This window comes from Gadus macrocephalus, chromosome 18 (assembly GCF_031168955.1).
Source record: "Gadus macrocephalus chromosome 18, ASM3116895v1".
Lineage (NCBI taxonomy): Eukaryota > Metazoa > Chordata > Actinopteri > Gadiformes > Gadidae > Gadus > Gadus macrocephalus.
In genome coordinates, this window is record NC_082399.1 from 16,053,899 (window position 1) to 16,078,008 (window position 24,110).

The 24,110-nt window shown below is 46.7% G+C and overlaps 2 protein-coding genes across 6 annotated transcripts in view; one reads left to right on the top strand and one right to left on the bottom strand.

Annotated features, from left to right (window-relative positions):
* The window catches only part of si:ch73-103b11.2 (early endosome antigen 1), a 52,435-nt gene extending 49,045 nt beyond the window's left edge, over positions 1 to 3,390 (top strand). For 4 of the 5 annotated variants that reach the window (XM_060036670.1, XM_060036673.1, XM_060036671.1 and 1 more), the window contains one exon: positions 1,924 to 3,390. In XM_060036670.1, coding sequence (XP_059892653.1) covers positions 1,924 to 1,995 — 72 coding nt within the window. In that variant the 3' untranslated portion in view covers positions 1,996 to 3,390. Of the gene's footprint in view, positions 1 to 18; positions 82 to 1,923 lie in introns of all 5 variants that reach the window. The other variant, XM_060036672.1, reaches the window with a different exon arrangement.
* A 4,059-nt stretch (positions 3,391 to 7,449) lies between these two features.
* Positions 7,450 to 13,340, bottom strand: prr35 (proline rich 35). Its single transcript, XM_060036866.1, has 4 exons — positions 13,201 to 13,340; positions 12,430 to 12,513; positions 8,966 to 10,443; positions 7,450 to 8,727 (listed from the first exon to the last, which is right to left on the bottom strand). The coding sequence occupies exons 3-4, from the start codon at positions 10,387 to 10,389 to the stop codon at positions 7,887 to 7,889; spliced, it is 2,265 nt and encodes a 754-aa protein (XP_059892849.1). The 5' UTR covers positions 10,390 to 10,443; positions 12,430 to 12,513; positions 13,201 to 13,340; the 3' UTR covers positions 7,450 to 7,886.
* Between the last annotated feature and the right edge of the window lie 10,770 nt (positions 13,341 to 24,110).

Consider the following 24,110-nt stretch of genomic DNA (forward strand, 5'->3'; position numbering starts at 1 on the left):
ATGTGTGCTGTCTGCCAGTCTATCACTGAACAGGTCTCTTGGGATAGCTGACCCCCCTCCCCCGCCCTGCTAAGAGATGCTGTAGGTATAGCAAGGTGTAGCGTTAGCTAGCATGAAGTAGCATGAAGTAGCATTGAACTTGCATGAACTATCATGATGTAGCATTAACTAGTATAAATGAGCACGATGTAGCATGAACTAACATGACGTAGCATGAGCTAGCATGAATTAGTAGTGAGAAGCGTGAGCATGCTGCCCCCCAGCTCCCCCTGCATGCCCTCTCTCATTTCCAGCTCTTCAAAAGCTGTGCAGAATGTCTCTAAACCAGTGGTCCCAGCGTTGCCATACGTACCATAATTATTGTATTGTACGATAATTTGCTCGCTGTACGATGATAGATCAATGATGCCAAAATTCCCTTTAAGTATGTGTTATATAAGGTTGTGACCATTAGAATAAGCAGTAGTCCCAGTCTAGGCTGCCTTATTTTAATTAGTTTCCCGACACCATCAGGATAGTAATCAGGATGCGTTTAGATTTTTTTTTAAATTATAAAATTAAAAACAATTTGGCAGATATTTACCAGCGGTTTTGGATAGATTTTATAGCGGTGAAATAACTATTATTGTGTGATAAATCATAATTACATCAAAACCACCCTATGGCTACTGTTAAAACCTGGAGCACTGATGTTTAGTGAGCTGCGTTTATGTGCTGCTGTTTGAAGTGACACACAGAAATGCATGTTATTTATTTGGTTTTATCCTTTTTACTTTTTAGTTTTTGGGTGGTTCTTGAGAATATATTATTGATTATTGAGAGAGAGGAAATGTTATGTGTAAGTTGTGTAAAAACATTAAGAGTAAAAAGGGAAAAGTGTAGTAAAAATATACAGGATGTTCAGACACGTACACTAATATGCTCAATTGTGTAACATTTTAAAGGACATGTGAAACCAAAACCCTTTTCTTTGTTTTTAAATGTGGTAATATGTTTAAAACCCAAGTGCTAATACCTCACGTGGTTTACCTGTGGAGCTGTCTGGGCGGTGTGGGTGGATCTCTGTCTGGGCGGTGTGTGTGTGGACGTGTGGAGCTCTGTCTGGGCGGTGTGTGTGTGGACGTGTGGAGCTCTGTCTGGGAGCGGTGTGTGTGTGGACGTGTGGAGCTCTGTCTGGGCGGTGTGTGTGTGGACGTGTGGAGCTCTGTCTGGGAGCGGTGTGTGTGTGGACGTGTGGAGCTCTGTCTGGGCGGTGTGTGTGTGGACGTGTGGAGCTCTGTCTGGGCGGTGTGTGTGGATGTGGACGTGTGGAGCTCTGTCTGGGAGCGGTGTGTGGACGTGTGGAGCTCTGTCTGGGCGGTGTGTGGACGTGTGGAGCTCTGTCTGGGAGCGGTGTGTGGACATGTGGAGCTCTGTCTGGGAGCGGTGTGTGGACATGTGGAGCTCTGTCTGGGCGGTGTGTGGACGTGTTGAACCCTCCTCTGAATAAGTGTTCAACTTCTTTATTTTAACGCCACGGTGTGTAGCGCATTTCATATACAACATTGCTCGTTATAACCCTCATACACCACGACTGCACTAAAGATGCATGTATATCTCCCTTACGGTAGGGCACTGAGGCAACCAGTATTTTTGAGGTTGAAGTTGGTTTATTTTTGGTTTGCTTATGACCAAAAATCTCAAAAAAATGGTCAGTACTTTTCTTAAGGACTGGTATTGTTAAGCTATACGTCTTGTTTTCAGGTACATTCTTAGAGTTTTGACGCATTTGGTTTAAGATCTTTAAAATGTACATTATTAATATAAGAATCTAAAAGAGCTGTGTTTGAAAGCTAACTCAATCCATGTTCACTTTAGAACTCCTCATGAAGCAGCAGGTTTGGGTTGATTCCTCCTCTGCCCTCTGCTCTCACTCTCCTCCAGAGCCTCAAAGAAGGACTGACCGTCCAGGAGAGGATGAAGCTGTTCGAGGCAAAAGACTCCAAGAAGATCTGAATACTCACAGCTTGAAGGCTGCTGTTTGGCCTCCCAACCAGCAAGGGGAGACAAAACACACAGGAAGTAGTTGGTCTCTTCCTGACTCTCCCGTTTTTGTTTTATTTGCTGAAAAGGACCTAAAGCCTTCGATTTCGATTTAAATCTCTACATAAACCTGTGTTGTTTTTTTTCTTTTTCTTGGATGTAATCTATATTCTGAAATGTTCTCCCATTATAGTCTCCCCTCTGGCATGCCACGGGGCATTTTATTAGTACACAGATGTGACAAAAGCCAAAACGTATAGCAATATACACTATGAATAATATATATATTTTCTCTGTAGGAACGTAACCAGTACCTGCTGTAATACCTTGTGTTGGGTTCCAGTGGTTTGTAGTTCTGAAGTGTTTTTAATGTGCCGGTTGTGTTGTACGCAACGAGGAGCAGCTGGGCTGGCTGTGGATTCAGGAGTTGTCTGCTGTAGTTTATTCTGAGTTTCACTGTGGCGCCATCTAGTGGCTCCCTGGGGAGGTGCGTGTTGGGCTGGGCTTTAACATTATTTGATTGGCTGTGTTTGGATAGGCTGTTTGTGGTTGGCCGTCTATGGTTAATTGAATGTGGTATCTGTATGAATGCACCGTTTCTAATTGGTTTTCTGAAGTTGGCCTTGCTACAGCAAATTGGAAGACTGCACTTACCTCTGGCCTGCTGAGGAAGCTGTTTGTTTTTAGAATTTTTGACTGTTTCGTGACTTCAAGCTAACTTCTACAGTGTAACCAAACCTTTTGATCAGCAAACCATGCTGACTTACGTTTGCTCCTCCCCACTTATCGTCGGCCAGGGATGAGTTTAGTAGTTTGTAGTTTGTTTTGCTTTGAGAAACCTTCAGAGAGTGTTTAACCATGACATTTAGCACTGCATAAGGCGCTAGCATGCTGGCTACATCTACAGATATCTCCCTATATCACGAGCAGCTTTACCTTAAACCAGGCCTTTTCAAGGACGATCTTAAACTGGGATGTTAATAAGCTTAGCTTGGCTGGTCCTACCAGCTTCATGTCCAGATCAAACTGGTTTTCCTTCATTGCCGTCCTTCAGCCATGGGCTCGGACTCAATGTTCTTCATTTTAAAATACATTTCAATATTGTTTGTGCCTCAACTGAGCGACATGTTCTTGAAACCTGTGCAGCTATTTAACTGACATTAAATAATTAAGTAATAATTAATTCCCACTGTATAGTATTCAAATCAAGCTTTGTATATAAGATGTATGCAACACACAAAAAACTTTTTTCCTTTTTTGTTTAAAACTTTGCTTAGCCTACAAGCTCTATACAGAATATATGAAATTGATATAAATATTTTTTATTTTTGTTTGAATGTAACGCAAATAAAGTCTTTTGAAATATTAGTTTGTTATGTCACCAACAGAAATGATTTCCAACTCTTTGTGTGAAAGATCACATCCGTAAATCCATTAAGGACAAGAGTATCTCTTTAAACAGACGTCTGTTAAAGCGATGGGTTTTAAGAGCCCAGGTTATTGTTGGCATTGTCTTTGTCTTTAATAAATCAGCCATGATTTTAGATCAACTCCCCCTCTGACAGTGTAGACGCGTTGTGATACTGGGCCTTCGGTGAGCCGTTGACATCTATCATCTTCCACATGAGGGTTGATCAGCTCAAATAGCGCTATGTTTCCAAACCAAGGTGAGCGCATATGAGCCCACAAACAAACAAATACAGAGTTTAGATTCTGTGCATACTCGTCACTGCTCATGCTCCCATCTGCAACTTCAGTGCCCTGCTCTGTGCGAAGGGCAGAGCGATATTTCAATTAGTTGAGAGGGCAGGTTTAGGAAGGTGTGTTTTTTAAAGGGCCCCTATTATACAACTATGTGAGTGTGATTAGCCATTACAAGAAAAATGTTGCTGATCTATCCAGCATACATCTAGGTTGACACTCCTACTTGTGACGTCACTAAAACACAGAAAAGGGCAGAGGCAAGTTTATTTATGTAGTATCTTACAAACACAAGGCCAGTCATTTTGCTTCAGTAAGGAAGAAATAACATGCAAAGGATGATCATTAAAGATAATGAAAAGGCCAAATGTAAAATACAAGAGATAAAGATTAAGATGTTATGAGAACAAATGTAGTGCAGACATACATTTTTGTTAAAAGTTAAAAAAATTGTCCCTGATTTTAAAAGAATAAAGTGTGAATCAGACCTCCGATGTTCTGGAAGTTTGTTCCAGAACTGTGTTGCATACACACTAAGAGTTAGTGACCATGGTAACGAACTCTGTGAGTACCTGAGCAGACCCTGCCTGAAGAAAACTATGTGGGGGGGCCTCCATCCTGCCTGTCAATCACATGCACACATCTTCATCATAGCTCTACCCACAGGGGCCTCGGTGCAATACAAACGCAGAGAGGGTTTTTTGGCTGTTTATTTAATTTTTTTAAATCTCGCTCTCTTCTTCTCCCCTTTTTTAAAGACTCAATTCTTATCTCATCTGCTGCTCATTCTCCTCCTCCTCTACCTCCCAATCAGAGCCCTTTTGAGCTCCTGCCCCTGTACCTCCAACATCAAGAAGGGGTTTCTGCACCCCCGCATGTGCTGGCGTGTGTACGCAGAGGGGCGGCTGTCTGGCATCTCTTCAGGAGCACCAACAGGAGGCTGCCTCGGACTCTGAGAGCAGACGGCAGCTCATCCTGCAGCGAGCCGGCCTCCGGCAACAGGGCCTGGATCTCAGACTCCTCGATCCTCAGGGGAACCGGGAGACCGAGGTCACTAGTCTGGACTGGTGTGTGTGGGTGACCTCCTGTTAAGAGGAGGTTCACCTCAAACACACCTCACCTCCTGTTAAGAGGAGGTTAACCTCAAACATACCTCACGTCCTGTTAAGAGGAGGTTCACCTCAAACACCTCACCTCTTCCTGTTAAGTGAAGGTTCACCTCAAACACCTCACCTCTTCCTGTTAAGTGAAGGTTCACCTCAAACACCTCACCTCTTCCTGTTAATAGGAGGTTCACATCACCTCCCGAATCTGACAGAAAATCCCCATGTTACAGAATTCTGGGTGTAGCCCTTTAATGTTGTGGAGATGCAATGTGTGTGTGTGTGTGTGTGTGTGTGTGTGTGTGTGTGTGTGTGTGTGTGTGTGTGTGTGTGTGTGTGTGTGTGTGTGTGTGTGTGTGTGTGTGTGTGTGTGTGTGTGTGTGTGTGTGTGTGTGTGTGTGTTAGCCTTTGAAAAACATTTAGTGTGGCTTCTGCTGCTGAGTGTTGGTGTTTAATGACTGATGCTTGAGAACCATCTCGGTTTGTATAATATGTCTCGCCCTGGCGGGGCATCTCAGTCTCAAAGGACCTCAATCCTCATCACTGAACACTGGATTAGGTTTAATTCGTTAAGATAGGGCGACTTTAAGATAAGGCAAGCTCTAAGAGCAATGCGTGTGTGATTTGATGATTTTAAGCAGAGGGAACATCCTTAATGATTAAGCATGACTTCTTCCTTTACCACGCCTCAGATATCTACCGGGTTGTCAAAGTTAGCCCGACACAGATCAGCAATTAAACAACAAAGCTGGAAAGAGTACTCCTGATCTATCCTGGATAATCTCTTTAAACAGCAGTTCCACATTTACAAAAACCTTTTGTGTTTATCAAACTTTGCTGGATGACTAAAAACATCAACATTGAATTGATGAAAAAATTATCCCTGTTTGGATGTGGGTGACTCTAAGTCATTGAATTGCATAAAAGTAATGGTTTATAAATAACCAGTGTCTTTAGCTGAGGGCGGAGCTAACTAGGCTGTTGAGGCCGAGCTGCAGCATGACTTCCTGTGTGTGAGGCCCTGCATGTTTCAACGGCGGCCCAGAACCAACAACTCTAGAGAGGACCACATCTAATTGTCTTATCTTAGGATTGCTGTCTTACTTGTCAGATTTGACCCATAGATTTACAGTCTAAATAACTAACTATTTATAAATCTATTAAGGAACCTCATCCCATGAGACTTGCCTACTCGACGCTGTCAGACGATGTCATCATTTTGGAAGTAGCTACTGCCCCCTAAAGGCCAGTAGAGGACACCGCAGCTCTCTTGCGTCGATGGAAAGGGAGGGATCAGGTTAGGTAGGGGGGTATCCAGTTGCTAACCTCACCGCTAGATGGCGCTAGATCCTACACACTGCGCCTTTAAGTGGTGTTGACCGTAGACTGCTGCAAGGTATCCCCAATGTGCCAAATATGGATTGTTTCTGCATGGCTACGTCCATAATGCCCTATCCAAGGAATTCACAGATGCTGTGTCCATATTGTTTGGCGTCTATGCGAGAGACCATCCTGATATTCATGTTGTGTTTAGCATTGAATATCCGCCCTCGGCTGGACGGCAATTTATTTCCAAACATGGCCACGGCCTTAAAATGTTCAAAAGACTGGAGCCAATCCGAGGGATGCTGCATCCTCTATTGGCTCTTGCCGAGTCCGGTTGAAAGTATCTGAGAAATCTGTCTTCCGTGCAAATTGATCCTAATCTGTTAACATTATTAATCAGTCTTGTGTGTTTTTCATGCGCCGTAGATTAATTTCCTTGTGCACCGAGGCATTATTTTTTATAATTTGGCATCATTAACTAAAACTAACCATAAACTTCAACGCCTCTCTCTGACGTAAATTGGAACAAATTACTAAAGATCTCAACGACAGCCATGATGTGCGTAAAATGAACAAAAATACATACAAATGTTGGATTAGGGCCTACATGCATTCAAAGTGCACAATGCACTGGAACACCGGCTGTTAGGCCTGCATGTCCTCAAATGGCCGAGGGAGCCAGCACCCTCACCCCCACCCCCACCCTCACCCTCACCAGATGACTCTCGCTGCTGCTCTGGCTGTGGCAGCTGACCTTTGGATGTCAGGGGGGCCTGGAAGCGGTGGAGGGCCCAGCAGGGGGCCTCCTACCTGGGGGGGGGGGGGTCGTTGTCCACCTGGCAGGCGTTGAGATCCAAGGTAAAGGTTCTGACCTTTTCACAAACAGGTCTGGGGCCTGAAGTCTGGACAAGGCCAGGGGAAGGTGCTGAGTCTGGGGACGGCTTCACCTTTCACCTCCGTCCACCCAGTGTGTTGGAGGGGGACGGATACCGCCGGTGGGCTGACCTTTGACCTGTGTGTTCAGAGCTCTGTCTGTGTCTGACCTGTGGATGACGGCGGCCACATTTTGTACATCTAGAAACGCAATATCCGATTTACAAATTGTATTGTCGATAGGGGAGTATATTTGTACTTTTATACAAAAATAAAGTTATTGTAACATGATTTTTTTTGTCATTTTGGAAAACAATTGTTCCGATAATATTATTTGGGAATTTTAGAAAGGATTTTATTTTTGTTTATAATTATTGTTAATAATAAAATAAACTACAAATTAGAACAAAAAGATTCCATCAAATATTTTCTATAATGGTTTATTTAAGGTAGTGTGTACAATTTTATCAAGTGCAATAATACAATCAAACATGACATTGCATAGAAAACAATACAACGATCTTTGAAAACGGTTTACTTACATGAATCAAATAAATACAAAATGTACATATTAGTTTAAACAGTATGCCAACAGAGTTATAAATTATGTATTTCCTTTCGACTTTTATTGTGATGTTATCATGATCATGTGAAAGGGGAAGCCAACGTTCCAGATCATCCCACGTTGACAACCAGACCTTCACATGTAGTTGATTAGTTCTTCAGTTCAGACGTGAGTTCTTCCTTCGTAAGGTGCAAAGTGTGACAGGAAGTGAGGAGGAAAGAGCAAGAAACAAGGCTGGAGACGGCGCTCCAGATGCGGCGGTGGTGGTGGTGGTGGTGGAAGTCCCGGGGGGGTTCCTAGGAGTCGGTGGCGTTCAGTGGGCTAGGAGGGCGCTGTTGAGACGGGGGCCTCTTCGGTGTCAGGGCCGAGCAGGGGGCGATGTGGGACACCAGCGGCCGTCCGTCGGGGCAGAGCAGCACGCTGGAGTCGGCCTCACACTTGGTGGTCCTGCCCGGCCAGAGGACCTCAGCCGGACCGGGTCTCAGACCAAACCCCCCGGGGGCGCCCCCCGCCTGGCCGCTCAGCGCGGGGACACAGGCCTGACTCATCTTGATTAGCATGTCTAGAGACTTTGTCCGGCACTCCAGAGAAGCCTTGATGGCCTTCCTCTCGCTCTCGATCGCCCCGTCCTCCTCCTCCTCCTCTTCCTCCTCCTTCTGCTCCGCGTCGTCCTCCTCCTCTTCGGTTTCCGGGGAGATGTCTTTGGTGTGGTCGCCGTCGTCGGCGCTGCTGTGGTTGGCCGGCGCGTCGTCGGGCTCCCTCTTGACGGACAGGTCGAGGGGTCCTTCGTTGTGCGCCGCCGTCTGCTCCAGCGCCCGGTGGATGTGGAAGAGCTCGCTGCGGATGGTGCTCAGGTGTTCCCACAGGTGGCCCTGGGCGGGGAGGTCGTCCTTGTCCAGGTGGGAGATCTTCCTCTCCGCCTCCTGGTACTCCTGCAGGGCCTTGGAGAGGTCGTTCAGGAGCCCGGCCACCGACTGGGAAGGCCCGGCCACCGGCCCCGCTGTCCTGCCCGTGGTGCGGTCCGGTCTGGGGTCCTCCCCACAGCCGGCCCGGGACGACGGCTCCATATTGGGGCCGGGAGGGGTGTCGTCCTGCCACGCCTCCACCGGCCGGGACACGAGCTGGGCCCCTTGGGAGCTGAGGGAACAGGCAGAGCATCCAGGTCAAAATGTGCATACAATCTAGAATGTCGCACAACCTAATTTTAGAAACAGAGTGCAGAGTAGGAACATGATTCAGAATGAAGCAAGGTTAGCAGTTTTACAAATACAACCTTAGAGAATGATCGGACGATACTTAAATATAATATATATATATATATATATAATATAATATAATGTGGTTTAAATTTGGCATTGATAGTAATGACTCTTACCTGCTGTGCATAAGAAGCCTGTCAGCTGGAGAGGAGGAGTTCTGTATGTTCTTCATCACCTCCAGACCGAATCCCACGGCAGGCCGCTTCTCCACAGGGGCCTCACTCATCCCCTGCAGGGCCCCGGGCCTCTTGAGGCCCCAGCCAGTTCTACCTTCCCTGGCGGCCGACGTCAGCTTCTCCCCCGGCCTGAAACCTGGGTCAGGGCCCTCCCTCTGGGGGGAGACCCAGCCGGCCTGGGGGGACGATGGGTGGGCCCCTGGTCGCACTGCGGGGACCTTCCACAGGTTGACCTTAGGGGGGTAACTGGGCAGCCGGCCGGCCAGCCCACTGCTGGACGTGCTGCCAGCGGGGGTCTTCATCCCCTTGCTGGTATCACCATTCCCGAATGCGGTCGCTCCCAGGCTGTGCTCACAGAGGAAGGGGTAGAAGAGGCGTGGCGCTAGCAGCGTCCGGTCAGGGTGTGCGTGGAGGCCAGAGGAGGGGTGGATGAGCTGCGCAGCAGAGGCGAGGAAGGGGAGCTGGTCCGCCATCTGGGCGTGGGTGGGGGTGTTTAAGCCGGGAGCAGCAGCAGCAGCGTTCATGTAGGAGAAGAGGCTCGGGCTGATGGGGTAGCCCACCCCAAGCAGGGACAGGTTGAGCCCGGTGGGGTCCTGGTAGTCCAGGAGATTGGGCGGGGGAGGGTAGCAAGGGATGGAGCCTCCCATCCTGGACTGGACGCCCTCGGCCTTGGCCTTGGTGTGGCTCATGGTCAGCAGCCTCCAGTGCTCGGACAGCAGGCCGGGCGCGGTCAGGCAGGTCTTGGACAGCTTGTACTGCTTCAGCTGGGCCTCCACCTCCACCGAGCGGGCCCTCAGAAGCTGGTCTTCTAGGGAGAACATGTCTGCCATGAGGAGTTCCGATTCCTGCCGGCTTACAGGGTGTTTGGTACCCTGTGTGAGCCCTTGACTCCTGCCAGAGTTCTCCTTTGCTAGCCCTGTGAGCTCTGCCCCATCCCCTCCTCCTCCCGCCTCTTCCTCCTCTCCTCCTCCTCCTCCTCCTCGACTCTCTGGGTCCTCCTCTTCCTCGTCTAAGGGACCCCCCTGCCTGGGCCTCTCCTCAGGCTCTGTCCCCTGCCCCTGGTCCTCCTTCTGTGGCTTGTGGAGCCCATGTGCGTGCTGGAGAGGGCGCAGCTGCTCCGGGTGGAGGATGTTGCCCTTCTTGTAGGGCCAGTCGGACTCTATGAGCAGTGAGAGGGAGTTCTTGCAGAGGCTGTACTTCATGTGGTTGTACAGATGAGACTTCTCCATGCAGGTGAAGGGGCACTGGAAGCACTTGTAGTTGTAGGGCTTCCCCCAGGGCCGGGGGATGTAGTGGGGCTTCTTGGGCTTGCGTTCCTTGTGCTTGCAGACGGACGCGACCTTACACCCATCCTCTTTAGACATGGCTCCCCCGGGCTCTTGTGAACAAGGGCTAACTTAACGTCTCCGCCAAAAGTCCTGCAAAACGGAAATAAATATTTGTTCAATAAAGGGTCAAGTGGTTTAGGGTAATGCGGTTTGTTATCTTCTCAACAAAACATGTTCATGGGCTGTGCCATAAAAGAGAATACATCAGCCTTGCAGACCACCGAGCATTAAGGTGTGGGTACTAGGGGGTAATGGCTGACACATGGCGCTCGGTAATAAGTGTCAGCCTCCTATTTGTGCTCCACGGGTGGATCCCGGCCCTTATCCCCCCTGGGGGTCTGACCCACCAACCACCACCCACTTTACCTGCCACTCCTCATTAAACTCAGGGCCCCGGTGGAGCCAGCAGGCCCTGGGCTGGGGGTCTGGGCCGGGGCCCACGGGGCTCTGCACCTGGATCAGAGGGGCTGCGCTCACGGGACCCTGACGTTAAGGCCTGGAGCCCCGGAGGCCGGCTACAGGCGCGGTGCGGCCAGGGAAGGGGAGGCCTGGGCGGGCAGGGAGAGCGGGCTGGAGCCTTGGTCTTTAATGAGGCGCCCATGGGGCATCATTAGTGGTGGGCGTGGATCTGGGTCACAGAGCTTCACCCGGCTTCATCTGCTCTTCTGAGCTCCCAGGGTGAGGAGAGCCTGCTAAGTTCCACTTTGGACGGAGGTTTAGTTAAAGTCCTGTGAGTCCTCGTCTGGGGATCTGATAGGGCTCTCAAATATCACTAAATATCAAATTCTAAAACTTTGTCAAAACCCATTTGAAAGTTTTTTTTCTAATAATTTCATGTTTGATAAATACTTAATACTCATAAGGAGAAATTAAAGAATAGGTTTTGAGGATCTTCCACGTTCTGAAGTGTATACTGAATGACTATTATTTTTCTGATATTTTTTTATATTTTAATTACAATTTCATTGACGATCTATCCATAATTTTAGATGTGAGAGATACTTTTACATACTTTTATATTTGTGGAAACATTGTAACCTAAAGATAAACAGAAAAATTTGATATACCCTATATATTATATTATATTTTGACTTACTGTATATATTTGAATATATATTTCTATATAAATGTCATATACTGTGTATTTTCACACTTATTATTATTATTGGCTTGAATCTATATCTAAGTAAATGTTTAAAAAAAAATAATCACGATAATTTCTAGGTTTAATTGAGTTAAAAAGCATACATAAAATATAAGTAACATTTCCCAATAAAAATGTTTTTCTATTGAATTCAATGTGATGAATGATGCATTAGGGTCTTGTTTAACTGGGAGCACAGCCCTGAGCTTCCCCACAGAGAGAAGAGGAGGTAGCTGTGTTCTTTGAAGCCCCTGCTGTGAGGGGTCTATTTATTCGGGTGTCCTTCAAGTTGTTCAGTGAAAATGCTATTTGAGGAAAAGCGGATGAAACCCTATTTGTCTGCATTTGACGACTGAAAGCGTCATGCTTCTCCTTTATTTGACAAGCTCTCCCTGGTTCTCCGAGCTCTGAAATGAAGGGCTCCCGGTTCCCCTCCTCCCCCGATTGCCCCTACACAAGTGTCCCGTTTGTGTCGGTGGGCCATCCTGTCTTCCCCGAGGCCGTATCCCTGCTCTCTGCCTCATAATGGAGACTTACAGTTGCTATTAAGAACCAATCAATAAAAATCATATTCTCCCCCCGCTGTGATCGGCTCCCTGACCACTGACAGCCCCCCCCCTCAGGCCCCCCAGGCCCCCGGCCCTGTTTTTAGCCTTGTGGGTCGATGATCGTTCATGTCATCTATTGTTTCAACCGAGGAGGCTAAATGCTAAATGTTAAAAGCATTGATGAGTTACGTAACAACCGCAGCGCCCCAGCCCATGGGCAGGGGTCTGCGGGGGCTTCTGTTCAGATGGTTAAACCACTACAAGAATCGATTTACCCTCAGTGAGACAAGCCGTGGTGCTGTTGGATCTATAGCGACATCTCAGCCTAGCCCCCTGCTGGGATCAGTTCACACACAGAGGGACGGGGAGGTGGGCCGGGCTTACCTAAGACGGCCGTACGGAGGACAGGGGAGGTTGGCGTGGTGGTCTGCTTCTGGGGAAGGGAGCAGTCGGCGTGGTGGTCTGCTTCTGGGGAGGGGGAGCAGAGGGAGAGGATTAGCTGGGATTAGACGTGATGATCAATGTCAGGTTTCAAATGGTTCTAATGAACGGGGATCTTGTGATCCTGGCAAACTGTGAGACGCTAGATTTTAACTTTTGAGCAACTGAAGAAATTTTGCAGGTTGTGCTTACAACAAATTTAATTTCTAAGATATAAAACATTAAATATAATTAGGCTACATATAATGTTATGTAAGGATTAAGTATCCAACACATTACAAAATGTCATATTAAAATATTAAATGAGTACAAATTATATCTCTCTTGATAATACATTTAATGTGCACAACAAATATGATACAATTTATAAATCATAGCCAGAACGTGGTGTTTAATGGTGACCTTAATGAGCAGGGCCTGGCTTTCCTGCACACATTACCAGCACGTAAAACAAGCAGTTTGGACAAATACATTTATAGGTTTAATTTAAATGATCCAAAATAATCTTTATACTAAGAACAGTTAGCCTTCTCTTCATAATACGAAACGGTCCCAAAGGCCTCCTTCGTCCGACACTAAAGTCATAGTTTAAACCGCTATTTCCTCACGCCAACACATTCCATCACACGTCGTATGTGTTGACATAAACAAAGATAAATCAAACATGGTTGTCGTCATTAAAAGTGCGTAATCTTAGTAGTTGTTCCAACATACCTGGACCGCGGCGCGCTGCGTCCCCGGTGCGTCTGGCTGTGGTACGTCCCCGGTGCGTCTGGCTGTGGTACGTCCCCGGTGCGTCTGGCTGCAGGTTCTTGTGCGTAAAAGCTACGACGGGAGTGCTGCGCGTCCCGCTGGAGTGGGAGCGCGGGGGCGGCAGCGGGGGGGCTTTATATCGACTCCCAGCGCCGCCTGCAGCTTTTACGCACAAGCTTTTACGCAGCCAGCTCTCCGCCCCCTCCGCCGCGCCTCTGTGTGGAGTGGAACAATATTGGCACAGGTTCGATCCCCTGGTGATACCCATGGGTTTCAAATAAATAGACATGAATCAGAATTAGGTTGAAGTTATTTGGTCATAGGCCTGTAAACCCTATGGTTCGTTTCATTTGATTAAGTAATACATAATTCCCCGTATAGGAATGCCTTATATGGGGAGTATGCCAATATCCGTGGAGTACTTTATTTTATATTAATTGACTTATTTACTTTATGTACTATATTTGGTATTCAAGCACATTTATGCGGAAGCTATTAATTAATATTAAATATGAATTAATATCAATGCGTTCAAATAATTCAAGGTATTATTTTCAGCAATTTACTGAGAATAAGTTAAAACATTAGAAAATAAAAAAGTTGTTTTAAAATGTTTATAATTTAGGCCTTAAAAAAACGTCCAGACTTGATGCAGTCAGATTATGGCACATAGTATGGATTAAAATATTTGTATTTAATTTACATCGAAAATTGTATTTCTCAATTTACTCTGAAAATGTGATGAGGAAAATGAAATATCCAACCCCTCTTTTTATTTGTCGTTTTAGAAGACCTCAGTATTAATTTGTTCATGTCAAAATAGAATGGGATTCATTTAGAAATCGCCCTCAAATCCCGCACCACAAATAAAACATGGCACAAAAGGTTTCACCCGGAGTAAATGTCCTGTTACCTTTTATCCACAGATGCAGATTATAAATCCCTTTGAATGCCCCCTTCACACGGTTTACCACGCTTCTAACAATCCTCTACCAGCACAAGTTCCACTTTCACACTACAACACAGTATTAGCATTAGCGTATTGCAGGATTGGAGTGCGTTCAGTCTGCATATCATTTGCATACTTTATAGTCATTATCAGAATCTGAATCTGAATCTGAATTACTTTTATTGCATCTTATTGTCCGAGTACACAAGAGTACAATTCTTAGGCTTGGTTCCTCGACAGCCACATAGCAGCAGCAATACAAGATAAAGTAAATAAAGATAAGCAAAAATAAAAACAAGTAGCTGCATAGATCACATAATAAATAATAATAAACAAATAAAATAAAGTAAGTAATAATGAAAGAGGCTGAAACAGTGGTAATAAGTAATGAGTAATGATAAGTGATGAGGTATAGTAAAATGTAAAGTGTAGTGTAAAGTGTTCAAGTGGTAGTGGTTGATTATGAGTGGCCTGAAGTCTGTTGGTGGAGGCTCCCAGCTGTTGTGTTGGAGAGACGCATTTGAAACCAGAGGGTGGATGGACAAGAGGTCAGTGAGGTAGCAGTGCGTTTATGTGATATATTGAGTCGATACCGTCGGTTCCAGAGGCCTGATTGACCGGTTCACTGTTTCTCCTCTTCATTGAACGATTCTCTCTTTACTAATAACTCTCCGGCCTCTTCCAAATCCTTCTCTTCTTTCTTCTGACTCGCACCTTCTTCCTTTCTTTTGTATTTGTTTGTTTGTTGCCTTCTTCCTTTAATTTCTCCTTCTTTCTAATTTTCTTTCTTTATTTCTAAACACCTCTCTCACCCTCTCTCACTCATGACTTAGATTCCACATATATCTGTAATTGTCTCTATCTGTATCTTTGTCTCTGGGCTCTCTCCTTTTCTCTCTCTCTCTCTCTCTCTCTCTCTCTCTCTCTCTCTCTCTCTCTCTCTCTCTCTCTCTCTCTCTCTCTCTCTCTCTCTCTCTCTCTCTCTCTCTCTCTCTCTCTCTCTCTCTCTCTCTCTCTCTCTCTCTCCCTCTGACTCTCACCCTATTATCTCTCCCCCTCTCTCTCCGTATCACTCTCTCTCTCTGCTACGGACGCTCGCTATGAGCTCACTAGCGATAGCGTAGCAATGTGGGTCTTGCGGGGCCCTCGGAGTGTGTGTCGGTGCCTGGGAGCTGGGGCTACTGGTGGAGTAGGGGGCCCTTCAGCGGCCATCAGTACGCCTGTCACTCTGCCACCTCCAAATGCAGTCTGACAGCCCCCAATGTAGGGCTAACCAGCTGGAGATAATGTGACAGAAGTGGGAGAGGGGAAGGTGGTGGGGGCGGGGGTTGGAGGAGAGACAGAGGAGAGAGACGGATGTGCTGCAACCGAGAGGAAGTGAGGGGAGTGTTGTCTTAACTCTGAGAGTCTCCCTCGCTAGACAGGTGTCACTTTTAGCCGCTGAGTTTCCAAGGAACTCGTAACTATTCTGTCTGTCAGAGCTGTCACTCACCTCCTCCCGTCGGACAGGAGATCCACAAACTGCCCAGGTGAGGCGCCGGGTCTGACATGTGTGGGGATGCTCCTGTACTGTCTGGGGTCGGATCCTCTTACCGGAGGATGTCTGATACATTACTGGAGGAGTCCAAATGTGTGGTTCTTAAACATCCCTGGAAACCTCTTTTAGTGGCTGAGGTAGTGCTGTTGAGCACCGCACATGGGCGGGCACATCCCAAGGTGACCTGGAAAGGGTGTTTGCTTTCAACGGTATTAATGACTGGGGACATGCATCACGAAAACATGCATCATGAAGACATGCATCATGAAGACATGCATCATGAAGACATGCATCATGAAGACATGAAGATATGCTGCATGAAGACATGCATCATGAAGACATGCACCATGAAGACATGCATCATGAAGACATGCATATCAAATACATGCATCATGAAGACATGCATCATGAAGACATGCATCATGAAGACATGCATATCAAATACATGCATCATGAAGACATGCATCATGAAGACATGCATATCAAATACATGCATCATGAAGACATGCATCATGAAGAATGCATCATGACATCATGAAGACATGCATCATGAAGACATGCATCATGAAGACATGCATCATGACATCATGAAGACATGCATCATGACATCATGAGGACATGCATCAATGACATCATTAAGGACATGCATCATGACATCATGAAGACATGCATCAATGACATCATTAAGGAAATGCATCATTCATGACATCATGAAGAGATGCATCATGACGACATGAAGACATGCATCATGAAGACATGAAGACATTCATTGTGAAGACATGCATCATTAAATCATGAAGACATGCATTGTGAAGACATGAAGAAATGCAGCATCCCCACACTGCAGGAGAATGAAAGAAGGTGTGTGTTTGCAGAGAGAGTTGCGGGTGCTTATAGAGAGCATGTGGGCTGGTTGACAGCAGCACTCTGTTACCGCTCACAGAAAACACACTCAGGCCTGATACAACATGGCTGCCAGAGGACACCCAGCTGCTGAGGAACACATACACACACAAACAAACACACACACACACACACACACACACACACACACACACACACACACACACACACACACACACACACACACACACACACACACACACACACACACACACACACACTCACACACATACACAAACACACACACACACACACATGCACAAACACACATGCAATGCACACAAACACACACAGATATACACAGTTACAACCACCAACACAAATACACACATCCATGCATACACACAGAGTTATAATATGTTCAAAAAAATCACTAGATACAAAGAGAGAGAGAAGGACAGGTAGAGAGGAGGCTTGTAGATCCAGAGAGGGATGGATGAGCGATAGAGGTAGAACGATAGATAGAGAGAAAGGGACAATGAGAGGAGGCAGAAACATGGACATGAAGAGATGTGTAGGGAGTGATGGAGGGAGACAGACAGAGCGAGACAGAGGAGTCTGTCCCTAACGCGTGGCTCCTGCCAGGCTCTAGGACCTGGGGGGGGATAGCTGAGAGGCTCTCTGAGCCACGCTGCCGGGCACATTAACTAAACTCATATCCCTCTCAGCCCCCATCAATTATTCACCAGCGGCTCCTCCTCTAACCTCCTTTCTCCTCCTTTTTCAAAGGAGAACTTCTCCGCCAGCCATTGTTTGCTTTGCCAACGCAGAGTGAGAGAAGCTCCTGAGCGCCTGGAGAGCCCTCCCCCAGCTCCGCCCCCCCGGTGGGGGGTCCCGGGGGGCCGCCAGGGCTCCTCCGGACGCACACAGGCTCATCACCGCTTTGCGTCACCGTTGCATCGACTGATTCTGATTTACGAGTGAGTCCTCAAGTCCTGACGGGGTCCACACGCCGAGGCGAGAGACTAGGTCCCCACCAGGCGATGCATCTTCTCCAGACCGCGGGGTTGATTCCCACCTGTCCTGTACTGTGTGTACCTCTTTCCCTCATCAACTCACTCGACTCTCTTCATGTTCTGGTCCATACATTCACAGGAAGTCCATGAATCTGTATTGAAGGTATCTGTGTATCCAAAATATTAGTTTTTTTGTTTTCAATGTCTTCGTATGTCTTCTGTGATCTTCAATCTGTGCTCTCTGGCCCACTGATACTAAGATAATAGGGGAATGAAGCAAAAGCTCACCAATCAGGTTGTGTAGGTTTTACTCTGCTCCAACCTCAGATCTCGACGCCACAGAGGGATGTGTGGATCTCTGGATGGGTTGTGTCTGAGAGAGGGGGAGGCTTCTCAATGCTTATTGCTATACCCACTGTGTGGGATGTGTGGATCTCTGGATGGGTTGTGTCTGAGAGAGGGGGAGGCTTCTCAATGCTTATAGTTATACCCACTGTGTGTGCTGCATAAGCACGACATCGCTCATTATAACATACAGACTTGACAACGCATACTTGCTTGAAAATACATATTACCATAAGACATGGCCACAGGAGTAATACCTCCTCCTACAGTGCTCAACCTCCAAACAATGTATGTGTCAAAGTCTTCCAACTTAGGCTGAAACACATTTTTACGAAACAAGCATTTATCAGTGGCTCTGAAGGAGATGTGCCGTGGTTGCATCTCGGCCTCCGACAGACTGACACCTTTTTGTAGTTTGTATCGGCCTTCATATGGGCAGGGCCGTGTACCAGCGGGGGTGGGACACTCTGTCGAAGCCTTCTGGGTTTGATCCTCTGTGTCTGCAGTCCAACCTGCGGGCCTCCTTGAGCAAGAGGCCATCACCCCTGCCTGCTGCTCAACGGTTCTGAATGGACCCGAGTTCACTGGGACTCATCTTGGAGGCAGCGCTCAGGATGGGACCAAGCGGGTCTCTTCAGAGCAGTTCCTGTGTTCTAAATGTGTTGATGGAGATGTATGACTGGACCAGGAAGCCTGCCCTAGAGCTCAGAAAGAGACATTTCACTCTTAAATGAACAATCAGCCAGAGAAGAGCAGGACAGGCCTGGGCGTGTTGCCAGCCTTCAGACTGGCAGATCTCAACCGCAAACGGCTGTCTGCAAAGGTCTGTCCATCAAAGGTCAGTTGGGGTATGACGTGCCAGGGCCCTGTCTCTCTTGATCCCCCTGCCCTTATATATTTATATTACATATATAACATACTTTAAATGCTATCTAAGGTTGTTGATCAGTGATGCAGTTTGTAATCTGACCGTTGGGAAGGGGGGAGGCTCTTGCAGAGTAAGGTTTTGCAGGGTAGGGATCCAACACTTTTGTGGACCGTGACCCCATTTTAGACTTTTAAAATCGAACATTGTTGTGCATCTGCAATCATCTGCCGGTAGCATTGATGTCCCGGTGAGTTCACTGGACGTTGTTTGCTCCTAGCCTTGAAATATGAATTTTATTTTATTTAGAAATGCAGTCTTTGAAACATTCGCTGCTTTGGATGACAATCAAGTTTCTATGGGGATCCTCAGTGTTCACGTTGACGGCCTTTCTTCACAGGGATGCTTGTTGTCATGGTGACAGCCTGTTTTCAGGGTACAACTCTAAGGTTGTCAAGGTCTGTTGTCACCATAGTGACCATCAATCTCAATGATAGTGTTAGCAGGCACCACGTACCCACGTACATTACGGCGAGGGTTGATTAAGTTAAAGTCAGGCTGCATCTAGAGTATCATCATGCCGTGACTATGTGAGCGCATTGTGTGTGTGAAGTGTTGGTAACCAAGGCACCCGGATCAATCCGTTACCATGGCGAACACCCTGACAGCAAACAGCTGGTTGGCTGCTGGTTGCCTAGGCTCTCGTCTCCATCTCCCCCCGTCCCCCGACTAACATCCTCCCCTGAGGGGCGGGGGCTCGGTTGCCGTGGCACCTGTGGGGTGTCACCTGACGGGGGAAGATGGAAGTGGAAGTGAAGGGAAGCAGACCATTCTGTCAGAGAGCATCAGGACAGCTGTCCGTCACACCACACAGCTGCAGGGTGTGCGTGTGTGCGTGTGTGTTTGTGTGTGTGCATATTGGGGTGTGTCTTTGTGCATGTGTTTGTTTGTGGATGTTTATGTGCTTTTGTTTGTGTGTGTGTAGTGTGTGCCAGTGCATTAACTCAGAGGCCCTACGGGGAGTGTGTGTGTGTGTGTGTGTGTGTGTGTGTCTGTGTGTGTGTGTGTGTGTGTGTGTGTGTGTGTGTGTGTGTGTGTGTGTGTGTGTGTGTGTGTGTGTGTGTGTGTGTGTGTGTGTGTGTGTGTGCGTGCGTGTGTGTGCGTGTGTGTGTGTGTTTGTGTATGTGTGTGCATGGGTGGGTGGAGGGTGTGTGTGTGTGTGTGAGTGTGTGTGTGTGTGTGTGTGTGTGAGTGTGCGAGGGTGTGTGTGTGCATATGTTTGTCATTGTAGACGATGACTCCGTGTGTTGCCATTAACGCTTTGATCCCTGAGAGTGTATCTACACACACACACAGCTCCGGGGGGTGTTCTCTAGTGGACGGATGACTTCTCCAGCACTGAGTTATCCGGAGAGGACAGTGCTGTCTCGCTAACATTGGTTTGATTTAAGGTTTGTTGAAACGAATATGCTGAGAATTGTCTTACACAGAATCAGACGAGTTGTGTGATTCCTTCGTTAGCCGCTTCCATCGAGCTGCAGATTTCCTGCAGCCTCCTGCTGGTGTAAGGGGAAGAAACACTGATCTGTGTGGTCCCTAATAATCCCTAAAAAAATAGCAAAATAAGTTTTAATATTTTTTCAACTAAAATGAACGTCACATCCTAAACCCACACATTTCATAACTGCAATAAAGTATAGGCTATTGGTTATTTTATGTGAAGTATAACTATATATAAAACATGAGATGCCGTGTTATCTTCATTTTAGCGGTTAAATAGGTATCGTGGCTGCAGATAAATTGTATTTGGTGGGAGAGGGACAAGAAATGTCTCTCGATAGTGACGGTTGCCTTACTTACTGTGATATAGAGTGAACACATCATTCTGAGCACAGATAAATGAAGTGAAACCACCCCATTCAAATCAAATTGCATGTCAGCTGGCTTAGCTTAAGTTAAGCCTTTCCTCACCAATAAACACAGAAATAAAATGGAAACATCGTGTTGAGGAAACACAGGTAGGCTACATGGATATCAGGGAACCGAAAGTCATGTCATCGAGAACGAAATTATGTTGTTGTAAAACCAAAGTTATGGTGTTATGGTGTAACACCAAAGAATTACATGACATTCTGATGTCAGTGGCTACCAGAGCAAGGCCGTTGTTCACGTCTGTGTGATGACTGCATTGATTTCTGAGTGAGACCCGAGTGTGATGCCATCAAGAACAAGATGGGGTTAGGCTTGGTGTGTTCATAGGTGAGCATAACCGTGTCTCACATCGTGTGTCATTAATGCCGCGTTTGCACACTGCAGGGTGCGGTACGGTTCGGTTCGCCTCAGTCCGGTAGGGAGGGGGCGGTATAGCCCAGCTCAGTTCCGAGGCCGCGTTTCCACCGCCGACAGTACCCTTTATGGTAGGCCGGATGTCAATCGCCACGGCAGCTACGTAAACATCGTGACATCATAGCAGCGCGACACAGTGTAGCCTGCTCAATAAAAACAATGGAAAAGTTGAACGCGACACATTAAACCAAGAGCTACCATGGAAGTCGTCCAGCAACAGTTCCTGGCCTTTATGCTTTTCATTTGGCAGTTAATCAACTTCCGAATGCAAGCTTTGTTTGACGAAAGTTTGGAGGCTACTGTTTGTTTGTTTTTATCCCCACGTCGCCCGGAAGTGACGATTCTGTCGTCCAATCAACGGAGGGGGTGTGTAGCTCGAATATCCCGGCACCCTTTCAGGCGTCTCAGTACCCCAACGGAGGAGTACTGAAGACGAGGGCAAAACGAGTACGGCTCAGGTCGTGTCGCGCCCACTTTTGGCGGTGGAAACTCAATCCGTACCGCACCTTTGCGAACCGAACCGTACCGCACCCTGCAGTGGAAACGCGGCATAAGTTATCCTTTATTGTCCCTTTTTGGGGGAAAAAGGGACAAGGGACCGGTAGCCACTTTTCTGCCTGTGTCACATCATGTGTCTTCAGGTGGGTATTACCATGTGTCCCATCATGTGTCTTCAGGTGGGTATTACCGTGTGTCACATCATGTGTCTTCAGGTGGGTATTACCATGTGTCACATCATGTGTCTTCAGGTGGGTATTACCGTGTGTCACATCATGTGTCTTCAGGTGGGTATTACCATGTGTCCCATCATGTGTCTTCAGGTGGGTATTACCATGTGTCACATCATGTGTCTTCAGGTGGGTATTACCGTGTGTCACATCATGTGTCTTCAGGTGGGTATTACCGTGTGTCCCATCATGTGTCTTCAGGTGGGTATTACCATGTGTCACATCATGTGTCTTCAGGTGGGTATTACCATGTGTCACATCATGTGTCCGCAGGTGAGCATTAGTGTGTGGAACATCGTGTGTCATTAGGTGAGCATTACCTTGAATTTCTATGAATTAGATAGATTCACCCACTAGGTCTAAGAAGTCAGACCAATCTTGTTTGTTGATGTTGTCTCCAGCAAATAGCATCCCATAACACGACCAAATGCTTTTTATGCTTTGGTTTGGGGGTTCTTAGCCCAACAGAGTTTAACGACCCGGACCCGGACCCCTTATTAGACTATACCATCAGACTTCATTCCTGCTTCTCCGCCTTGATTCTTAGTTATAATGTTTGGTCACTCATGCTAACAATCTTCTCCCTGTCTGTCTACCTGCCTGTTGCTGACCCTCACCTGTCTTGTTATATATATATATATATATATATATATATATATATATATATATGGGCTTTTCCATTTTTTTTGGCTTTGTCCAGGACAAAGCTTACGCTATTCAGTTTTTTTGATTGACCTTAATATGACACCGTTGGCGCGCAAATAAAGCTGTGTTCAAAATCGTTCCCTATACACTCACTCACTATTCCCTATATAGTGTTCATGATATAGTGCACTACATAGGGAATGAACAAACGAGAATTCGGACACTACGCTGAACATTTCTAAAAGTAATTTGTGGCAGTAAATGCGCCGGGTATTTGTGTGACGCAGATAGATGCGCCCACATCATGTTAACAAACCGGGCACTCACGAGGAAAGCTGGAGGTTGTATTGATGTTGAATGTTACATTTCCTTATTCGAGTTTTTTTTAATTAATTTTGAATGTTAAATATTCTATGTTAAATCCCAAATAAATAGTTGGCATTTCTAAACGAAAGTCGGAGACTCCATCATTAAATGTATTCGTTTTTGCGGTTATTCAACTGATTCTTCTCCTCCGGAAAAACACGACCGCATTGCATTGTGGTAGACGGGAGTAACATGTAGGGTACATCGTATGTACACTCAAATTTTCGGTATTTTAAGTGCACTATATAGTGCATGAAATTAACCACTGAGAATTCGAACACCACTACAAAATGGCGAGCACCCTATATAGTGCACTATATCCGTGATAGGGAACGATTTCCTACACAGCTTTAGTCAGTACTGCTTACCCAGCTGACGTCAGTGAGTGTACCAGGACACATTCAGCGTACACACTGCTGAATGAAAATGGCCCTATGGGATCTCAATACGTCCTGTGTCACACCTGGACAATGTATTATTGAGGGGTCAGGGGGTGCGATGGTCTCCCGTTGGGCAGTGAACGTGTCCAGCTGTCCACTTGTGATCTAGAAAATCTGTACCTGAACTAACGTCCCCTCAAACCAACTCACCTCCCCTTAAACCAACTAACGTCCCCTCAAACCAGCTAGTGTTCCCTCAAACCAGCTAATAACTTCGCAAACCAACTAACATCCCCTCAAACCAGCTAACGTCCCCTCAAACCAGCTAACGTCCCCTGAAACCAGCTAACGTCCCCTCAAACCAACTAACGTCCCCTCAAACCAGCTAAAGTCCCCTCAAACCAGCTAACGTCCCCTCAAACCAACTAACGTCCCTCAAACCAACTAACGTCCCCTCAAACCAGCTAACGTCCCCTGAAACCAGCTAACGTCCCCTCAAACCAGCTAACGTCCCCTCAAACCAGCTAACGTCCCCTGAAACCAGCTAACGTCCCCTCAAACCAACTAACGTCCCCTCAAACCAGCTAATGGCCCCTCAAACCAGCTGACGTCCCCTCAAACCAACTAACGTTCCCTGAAAAACTAGCATAAACCCCCGGTTGAGGGTCTTATGGGAGGTTGGGCGGTCTGACATTTAGCTGGATGGAGGGCAATAGATTGAGGAAGAAGAGAGAGGGAAATAAAGAGGGATTTTTAAATGTATTATTAATTATTAGGATATAAATGGAGAGGGAAAGAGTGAGAGGGATAGAGATGGAGAGAGCGGGAAAGAGAGAGAGGGACAGAGATGG